Below are 8755 nucleotides of genomic sequence, written 5' to 3'. Positions count from 1 at the left end.
CACACACAGAGAGAGACGGAGATATATACATGTAAATGTATATAATGTGCGTTTAAAGAGGTAAAAAAGACGACATCCATGAAGTTCGTTCGGTGAAGCAGAAAAATGAACGCGTCTGCAGAGGCGGCCTGCCACCTCCGCACGCTTTTGCAACTGCGCGAAGGCGCACTGCCGCGCGCGCACACACACACACACGAATGACGGCGTATGCCCCTCGCTCTCTCCCTCTCTCTCACTCTCTCCCACCCACACCCTTCGTTTCCTTCTTCCCGCTTCCCCAGACACGACATGAAAGGAGCCTACGTGGACTTCTTTTCTTTTGTAAGGGGCGAATTCGGCTCATGGACGCGAAACGACGACATCCGCCTGCTCCCCTGTAAACCTGAGGCAAAGCTCTCAGCGTGCAGCGAGGCAGAGGGGGAGGGATGCGAAAATAACAGGCGCTTCTCCCCAACTAAACTTTTCCCATCGTCCTCCTCCTCCTCATCGGTGTCGGGCGGAGACCCAACAGCCTCTGCGACAGAGCGCGTGCGACGCAGATAGAGAAACCCGATCAACGCTCCTGCGGCAAAGGCAACCCACACAGCAGTGGCGCAAAAACAGACGAACAGCAGCAGCGTCGTGCAGATGAAGCTGGTGAAAGCGTACGTCGAAAAGTAGTACGCAAGACCGGTGAGATGAACGCTGCTGAAGAAGTGCATCCGGCGCAGCCGCGCCCGGTGTAGGGTGTCCCCCACCTGCTGGTACAACGTAAAGTTGATGGCGCGAAGCCGAGGCTGTAAGGCGAGGGGCGGCTCAAAGCCGTTGTAAACGTCGGCGACGACGCCCACCTCGGTTGAGGCATCAACCGCAGGGAAGACGTCGCGGCGCAGCAACTCGATGAAGTTCTCATACATCCACAACGGCACAAAGAAGGCAACGCGAAGCGACATGCTGATCAAGTGCATGAGCCAACTCTTCTCCTTCTCACCCGTTGTGAAGGTGAGGGAGGTGGTCGTCTTTAAAAGGACATCTAAGGCGCTGAGTGCCTGAGAGACATCGGGATCCTCAGAAAAGAGCACGGCGGATTCCAACACCAGAGAAACGTCGCACCCCACGTCCTCCTTCAGAAAGACGAGCTGCACCTTGGCGTCATACACGCCCCTGGCATTGAACATTGGCCTCTGCTGCTGGAAGAGTGCCTCAATGGAGACGCCGCCGCCGGGAGGAAACACTTCCCTCTCCACCAATGTGGGAATGAGCAGCGTGCTTGTCGCCAGTGTACTTTGCACGTACTGCTGTACAAGGGACATTTTCAGCGCGGCCGCCTGCTCCGCAACGGAGAAGGGCAGCTGTGCGTCGATAGCTCCCCTCCTTGCCACGATGGAATTGGCGTCGCCGTGGGGGGGCAGTGGCAGTGGCTCAGCTGCCACTTGCGACACAAAGCTGTCCACCCTGCGCAGCCGCCACAACTCCGTCTCGAAGGGCATGATGTTGAAGGTGAGAGGCAGCAACTGATTTCCAGGGGCGTGCGAGAGGATGTAGTGACGGACAGCCACGGTGCCCAGAAGCGAGAGCGCAAGGCAGCCCAGAAGGGTCAGAAGCACCAGGAGTGCCAGCGAGAATATGGCAAGCGAGGCCACGATGGTACCTTTGGACGTCTTCAAGGCGATTTGGTACCAAACGCGCAACAGCTCCCGGCAGTCGTCGAGGCGGGCGAGCACATACTCCTCGACGGAAAGGCCGCAGTCGAGGAGAAACACAAAGAGTTCATTCAAGTTTGACGCATCCATTACGCAACTTCAGAGCAAAAAAAAAACGAAGGTGAACAGCCTCACAGGCAGAGAGGGGGAGAGGAAAGCCAAGCCTCTGTGGGGGAGAAGTAGGGGAAGTGATAAAACAACATCATGCGGGGGCACCACAAAGGCGAGGCCATAATGTGAAATGTCAGCCTTAGGGCAGCGTGTAGAGGGCCAAAAGCCGCTCAACGTTCGTCGCGGACACGTGTGGGTTGGAAATACACGCATGGCAGTAGACACGCAGTGTGCTGGGGGAAGTGTCCAGAAGCGCGCCCTTCCAGTGTGCAATGAGAAGCTCCTTCATGGCAATGCAAGAGAGCATTCCCTGCATCAGCTGTTGAGCAGCGGCCAATCGTCGCGTTTCGGCTTCTCCGCTGGATGCTGGGGAGCAAAGGCAAGTCACGCCCTCCCGGTAGATGCGGTGTTCCTCCGCCAGCAATGCATGGATGAGGTCAAAATCTGCCTGTATGTCGGACAGAAGATTATTGTCAACGACAACGTCAGCCTTCTGCCGCAGTTGCGTGTTTTTTGCCAGCCGGGAGAGGACGGCACGCCAGCGTGAGGGCAGCACCTCCAGATAGTGCCGCTGGACCCGATCCTGGAGGTAGGTACGGGAAGCGGCGGCTGCGGAAGAGGGCGGCATCCCTTGCTCGTCCCGCCCTTTCTCGGGGAGGGAAGGCAGCGGCGGCAACAGATCAGTGCAGAATGGCAAGGAAGAAAAGGAAAAAGGAAAAAGACGGGGTTTAGAACGTAAGCCAAAGTGGTAACAACAAAAACACACACACTCGCAGTACAGAGAACGAAACGGAGGAGGAGAAAAACGTTACGGTGGCCTCCATGGCGTGTTTTCGCCTTGCACCTCGCACGGGAGGGCGGTGTGTTCAAAATTACTCGGCGGAAGGTGTTAGGAAGAAATTATTTCCTCATCATTCTCTCTCCTTTGCCTCTTCGCTTCTTACGCGTTACGGGGCTTCGTCGCCTTTCCGCTCCTTTGCTTCGCTGGAGGGATGCTGAGGCGGCTCGCCTTGGGTGGCGCCTTCGCCACTGCGTCTGCGCTGCTGTCGCGCGGACGTTTGCTGGGCATCTTCTTTCCGCTCTTCCCACGTCCTGAGACGCCGTTGCGTTTCCCCTCCGCCTCCTCCTTGGCGTCGTGGACTTCTGCGCGCTCGCCCGACAACTTCTTCAGCTTGCAAACAAAGAAGCCATCCATGTTGTGCACGTGCGGGAAGAAGCGGCGCGAGCACTGCATCTTTTCGTGAAAGCGGTGGTGCCGGTACTTTGTGAGCCCGGGGCGACCGAAGGGAAGCCCCATTTCGACGATCTCCACGTGACGTCGCCGCACCGCAAACTCCACGACCGCCTCGTTCTCCTCCACGAGGAACGAGCAGGTGGAGTAGACGACGTAGCCGCCCACCTTCGCCGCGTCAATGGCGGAGAGGAGGAGGGATCGCTGCTGCTGCGAGGCCCGCTGGACGTCCTCGTAGTGCTTGCTGGTCTTGATGCTCTTGTCGCGCGAGATAATGCCGCTGCCCGTGCAGGGAGCGTCGAGAAGAACGCGGTCAAAGTTCTTCATGACTTTGTCGTAGCCGACGCCGTCGTAGTTCGTCACCACCGCGTTTGTCACCCCAAGACGCTGCAGGTTGGCATTCAACGACTTGGTGCGGGGCTCGCTCACGTCATTGGCAAACAGCACCCCTGTGTTCTTCATCAGTTGGGCAATGTACGTTGTCTTGCCCCCCGGCGCGGCGGCCATGTCGAGAATACGCTCCTGCTCCTGCGGGGCGAGCGCCATCACCGGCAAAAAGGAAACGGCCGACTGCAGCATGTAATGCCCGGCAAGGTACTCGATCGTACCCGCTATTGGAACATTGGACTCAAACACCTGCAGACCAACCTTGGACCACTTCTCCAGCGGCTCCACATTCATGCCGCGCTTCACCAGCGTCTGGGCCAAATCCCGGCGTTTGGCCTTCAGCGTGTTCACGCGGATGGTCGTCGGCCGCGGCTTCTCCATCGCCTCGAAAAACTCCACAGCCTCGGCCGGTGGGAAGAGCAGCAAAATGGCATCCGTAAGGAACTCATTGTATTCGTATAGCTCCATAAGGTCGGAGCGGAGCAGTTCCATGTACTCCGCGCGCGTCCGCTCCTCCTCGCGCTCATCCTTGAACTTCGACAGCACACGAACTGTCTCCTGGACCCGGTCCCGCAGCTCCTCCGTCGTGTGCCGCTGGCCCAGCAGCTGCATCTGCTCCGCCGCCTCCTCGGCATCGTGCAGCGGGGTCGACCTCACCGCACGGGTGCGCATCTCCGCCTCACGCTCCTCCGCGGCCTCGCGGCTGAGGGCGAGCATCCGCCGGCGATACTTCTCCGCCTTCACCTCAAAGTCGTCATCGTCGTGGATGGCCTCGTCGTCGCCGTCGTCCGCCGCCGCCGCCGCCGCTGCGCGGTGGTCGTCGGGAAGCACATCGTCGAATTCAATGGCCTCCTCGTCGTGAAGCGACGCCTCGTCGGACGGCGTCGGCGCCCTCGCCACCTCCGGCTCCGCCGCCTGCTTCTTGCCGGCGGCGCGGCCCGTCGTCTTCTTCTTGGCACCCATCGACGCGAGAAGAAGAACACACGAGCGACACAAAAAGCTTCTCTGGCTTCCCGCAGTACTCTCAAGAAGTTCCAGCGGCAAAACAGGCACGAAAGAAAAAAAAAGAGGAAATAACTAGGAATGGCCATGAGGCGGAAAAAAAAAGGGGGGCAAAGCTCTAATGGGCCGGCGGGGGGCAACAGCCGTGCAACGCCGACACACGTGGATGCTGGGGGAAGGGGCAAGGGAGGCTGGCGCACACGCGGCACATGCATCGGCCGCGCCACGACGGCAACGGAAGACGCTGCAGTGGCAGACAACGAGGGCGCGATGGCAGCCTGCAGCGCAAAACAGGCCGCAGAAGCACAACCATTGCACACTTGCGCAACAACACGCCAACTGAAAACAACCAGCAGAAACAATAACTACGATAGCAGGGAAAGGTACGACGAACGCGGCTTAGACGGCGACGACACGCAGCCGTCTGCGGCCCCGCTCTCCGTCTGCTGCGAGTCTTGCAAGCGTTCCAGTTTGTCAACGTCGCGCCGCTGCACGGGCGGCCGCAGACGATGGTGAACCTCATCGGCCACGGTGTGCGGGAGGTCACGCGCCTCCTTCGCGCGCACTCTTTCCTCACGTTTGCGCAGCTCCTTCTCAATGAGGTGCAGCTGCTGCATCCGCCGGCGTCTCTCGCCGAGCGACAACTCACCGGCCTCGCGATCCCGTTCAATTTGGGCCAACCGGCGCCTCTTCACTTCCGCCTCGCGCGCGGCAACCTCAAGCTGCCTCAGCTCCAACGTCTCCTGTAGGCGCTCCAGCTGTCGTTCCTTGCGCAGGAAGGCCTCGGACCAGCGCCTGCGGGTCTCCAACTCGCGCTGAACCAACGCATTCTCGCCCCTGTGCAACGCCTCCTCCCAACGGAGAAGGAACTCGTGCCGCACCTCGAGCTCGGATTCTCGCTCCTGCAGCAGCAGCTCTCTCTCCAGCTCCGCCTGCTCCCGCCTACGGCAAAGACGTTGGACGAGTGAGAGCGCCCTTGCGTCATCGCCCGAGACGTCACCGACGGGGCCCACGCAGTACGCTGCTTCAGCGTGCGAAGGCGGCGGGCGGGCGTCGAAAGCTTTTTTTTCAAGCTCGCGCCGGAGCTTGTCCATTTCGCGCGACAACCTCACAATCTGCCCCTGCGCCTGCGCGTGCTCCTCCTTGGCCACAGCCAACGTCTCCAAGAGAATGGCGTTCTGCGCCTCCAGCCCGTCGGCCCGCGCAACCCGCTCCTCCCTGGAGCGCAACGTCGACTTGAGCCCTGCGGCGTACCTCAGCAGCGCCTCCTGCTCGTCCTCGCAGCCACGCGGCTCCCGGGCGTTACGGTCCGCCGCCGCATCAACGTGTTCTGTCCGCTGCAGCGGGGCAGGCGTCCCATGGCGTGGCTCCGAGGCGGGGGGCGGCCGCAGCAGCAGCGCCGACACCTTCGCCTTCGACAGGTGCGGCCACCGGACCAGAAAGAACTCAACAAAGTCGCCGTAGTCGAGGAACTCGGGAAACGTATGCGCCGCAAACGGCGCCGCATCTGGCGGGCGCGTCTCGCCATGCCGCATGAGGCGGTGCTCCACGTCCTGCATGGCCCCCCGCGAGACAACCATCTCGGGCGCAGAGGCGCAGGCGCAGAACGCGGAGTAGAGCGCCTGCTCCACGCACACGCTCCAGACGCTGCCAAGTGAGACCCGGCAGTGCGCACACAAGAGATGGACCATCCGCCGAAACGTCGTCGCGTCGATGCGTGCCTGCTTGAATGCCATGAGAGGCGTCTCCTCTTCTTTCAGCGCGGAGGCCTTGTCCGGCAGGAGGCCGTGGCGTTCAAAGTACTGCGCGGTGGCATCCAAGGTGACCGCGCCGTCGCCGTCGCTATCAACCAGAAGGAACAGATCATCCTCCATACGCTCCCTGCAGCAGCTTACTGCAGAAGGAATCCACAACGGAGGGGAGAGAGGGAAAGAAAGAGGAAGGGAGACCACCACGGAGAAACGCAGGGATGAGAGAGGCCCCAGCGCACAACAGCAAGGCACGGTGCGGAAATCTTCAGCAGTGTCAGCGGAAGAAGGATGGCGAAAAACAAAAACAAAAAGTGCGAAAGCCGTAAATTAGTGTGTGGAATAAACGAAAACAAAAAAGGAAACCAAAGAGTGAAAAATAGACGTCGGTCCTGGGGACAGAAGCTCCTCTTAGACTTCAGTTCATGTACTGCAGTTTTTGGGTTTCCTGCGGGTTATAATTCTTAATCGTGGGGGGAGGGGAGCCACACTGCAGGTGAGCGGTTAACCCACGCCATCGTCGCCTTTAGATAATGAGAAGCTCTTTGTCTTGTTGTCTTTGCCCCCCGACGCAATTTGTGATCCGCCAACGTACGTGACGTCCAGCACGCCGTCGGTGTGCATGCTGTCCAGCGTGAGGAGGGCGGCGGTGGAGGAGCGGAGATCCCACACGCGGACGGTGCTGTCCTCGCTGGCGGTGGCGAAGAGGTGTGCCCCTCCCTGCTCCCCCTCCTCGCGCCGCCACAGCCACGTCGCCGCGTACAGCCACTGCCGATGACCGCTGAAGCTCTTCACAACTTGCTTCGCACGCGTGTCGTAGAGTCGGGCGCGATTGTCAGTGCAGGCGGCGACGATGAGGTCGCCCCCGCCCCCCGCGGGCTTCACGGCGATTCCTTGGATGGGGTGGTCGCCTTCGTGGTTCGAAAGGAGGACGGCCTGCTCGACGCTGAGGGACTTTACAGCCCCATCGAGGCCGGCGGAGTACAACAGCGCAGGCCCGTTCGTTGCGGAGAAGCGACAGGAGAGAACAGGCCGCGTGTGGTCGGTGAAGGCGACAAGCGGCGCCTTTGACGCGGCCGGGGTGTCTGCGTCCAGCAGCTGAGACCACTCAAACACCTTGACGGTGCCGTCCCAAGAAGCGCTTGCCACGTACTCCCCACGCCCCGGTGAGACGTCGACGGAGTCCACGCCGTCGACATGCGGCTTCACCACCCCCAGTGGCTTGAGTTGGGCCAGGCTGCTGTCAAACCGCCAAGCCACAACGCTGCCGTCCTTGCTGCAGCTTGCACACATGAAGTCCTCCACCGCCACCGCCCGCTGACGTTTCCGCGCTGACGCCTTTGCGTCCGTCGAGGGCGCCGTGGGTCGCACAGGGTGCAGGCAGACCTCCTTCACGCATTCCTTGTGGTAGGTGCCGAGGGCAACGCAGTTCTCCCCGTCCCAAAGACGCACGCAGTGGTCGTACGACCCGGTGAGCAGCAACTCCGCGCAGCCCGGAAAAGGTGCCCGCACACTACTTACCCAGTCATCGTGCGGAAGCAGCGATCCCTCCTTGGCCTGCAGCGCCGGGGTGTACTCGATGTTGAGCAGCTCCTCGTAGCTAATGCCTCGGCGAGCGAGAAATTTTTGCAACGAAGTTGCAATGTACTCCTCATTGAAAAGGAAATCGAACATTTGGCCCTCCTCCTCGAGAACGCTCTGCAGCAGCGTGTTCAGGCCCTCCGGAAGCGTGTCCAGCGGCACGGCGTAGGACTGCTCCGGCATCGACTTTGGATAACTTGTGGTGAAAAATGTCACCATGACATGCCCGCCCTGTGCGCTCTCGTGCTGCGCCACGCCCGCCGCCCCCTGCGACTCAGCCCCGTGCAGCATCCCGACACAACTGCCACAGCTGCCGCCCACCGCACCGCAAACCTAAAAAAAAAAGCTGCAGAAGAAAACAAGAAGAGCAAATAACGCACAAAAAGCCAGCAAGAGAAGACCCAAAACAAAGACAACGACGTTATGCCTCAGACGCAAATTCGCCCACTCCAAGGCCACAAGGCAATGGCACTCCACCATCACTAACACCAAACGCCGCACCGCAGCCCGGCGGGGAGGGCACACCGCGCTGAACAGAGACCTCGTCCCCGCCACGCGGCATGCACGGCCCACACGACGCGTGCAGAGCCAGGAAAGCAGAAAAGGAAAAAAAAGCTGCTAAGGAGGGAAAATACGCCCTCGTGGCGGAGCCTTCTAATTTCGCCCCACATAGAGACGAGAAGCCACGATAAAAAAAGTAATTCAGCCCATTGCGGCCAGAAGTGCGCATTCTAACGAAATTTATTCCTGTCGCGTAGAAGAAAAACATTTGATACACGCAGGCGCTTTATTGCGAACGGCACCTCGGGAGCTCGCGGAGCGGCAGTCCGCAGGGGCCCCGCAACCACCGGGACCGCCGCGTTGAGGGCGCCAGCGGCGGGTGGACAGAGCTGCGCCCGCCGGCTCCCAACGCGCCGTCGCAGGGGAAACAGGGCAGGTGATGCGTGCAGAAAACAAGGAAAAAATCAAAAGAACAAATCGTCCACTGGTTCATGTGGGCTCGCCTCCGCGCG

General features: G+C 60.4%; 6 protein-coding genes across 6 annotated transcripts, besides 1 other annotated feature; all 6 read right to left on the bottom strand.

The window, feature by feature from the left end:
- Positions 1-213: 213 nt before the first annotated feature.
- Positions 214-242: a microsatellite.
- Positions 243-299: 57 nt separating this feature from the next.
- Tco025E_04506 (uncharacterized protein) lies at positions 300-1772 on the bottom strand (the record flags this gene model as incomplete). The annotated part of the gene is made up of 1 exon (XM_029371416.1): positions 300-1772. One exon carries the CDS (start codon positions 1770-1772, stop codon positions 300-302), a length of 1473 nt encoding a protein of 490 aa, XP_029228474.1.
- Positions 1773-1932: 160 nt separating this feature from the next.
- Positions 1933-2421, bottom strand: Tco025E_04505 (uncharacterized protein; the record flags this gene model as incomplete). Its single annotated transcript, XM_029371415.1, has 1 exon — positions 1933-2421. The coding sequence occupies one exon, from the start codon at positions 2419-2421 to the stop codon at positions 1933-1935; it is 489 nt and encodes a 162-aa protein (XP_029228473.1).
- A 312-nt stretch (positions 2422-2733) lies between these two features.
- Tco025E_04504 (putative nucleolar protein) lies at positions 2734-4374 on the bottom strand (the record flags this gene model as incomplete). The annotated part of the gene is made up of 1 exon (XM_029371414.1): positions 2734-4374. The coding sequence occupies one exon, from the start codon at positions 4372-4374 to the stop codon at positions 2734-2736; it is 1641 nt and encodes a 546-aa protein (XP_029228472.1).
- A 404-nt stretch (positions 4375-4778) lies between these two features.
- On the bottom strand, positions 4779-6287 carry Tco025E_04503 (uncharacterized protein; the record flags this gene model as incomplete). The annotated part of the gene is made up of 1 exon (XM_029371413.1): positions 4779-6287. One exon carries the CDS (start codon positions 6285-6287, stop codon positions 4779-4781), a length of 1509 nt encoding a protein of 502 aa, XP_029228471.1.
- Positions 6288-6665: 378 nt separating this feature from the next.
- Tco025E_04502 (ribosome biogenesis protein YTM1) lies at positions 6666-8033 on the bottom strand (the record flags this gene model as incomplete). Its single annotated transcript, XM_029371412.1, has 1 exon — positions 6666-8033. One exon carries the CDS (start codon positions 8031-8033, stop codon positions 6666-6668), a length of 1368 nt encoding a protein of 455 aa, XP_029228470.1.
- A 130-nt stretch (positions 8034-8163) lies between these two features.
- On the bottom strand, positions 8164-8472 carry Tco025E_04501 (uncharacterized protein; the record flags this gene model as incomplete). The annotated part of the gene is made up of 1 exon (XM_029371411.1): positions 8164-8472. The coding sequence occupies one exon, from the start codon at positions 8470-8472 to the stop codon at positions 8164-8166; it is 309 nt and encodes a 102-aa protein (XP_029228469.1).
- Positions 8473-8755: the final 283 nt, after the last annotated feature.

This window comes from Trypanosoma conorhini (genome assembly GCF_003719485.1).
Source record: "Trypanosoma conorhini strain 025E chromosome Unknown Tco_14.4_contig_00232, whole genome shotgun sequence".
Lineage (NCBI taxonomy): Eukaryota > Euglenozoa > Kinetoplastea > Trypanosomatida > Trypanosomatidae > Trypanosoma > Trypanosoma conorhini.
Note: the sequence above shows the minus strand (reverse complement) of the source record. Positions and strands in the feature narration are given on the sequence as shown.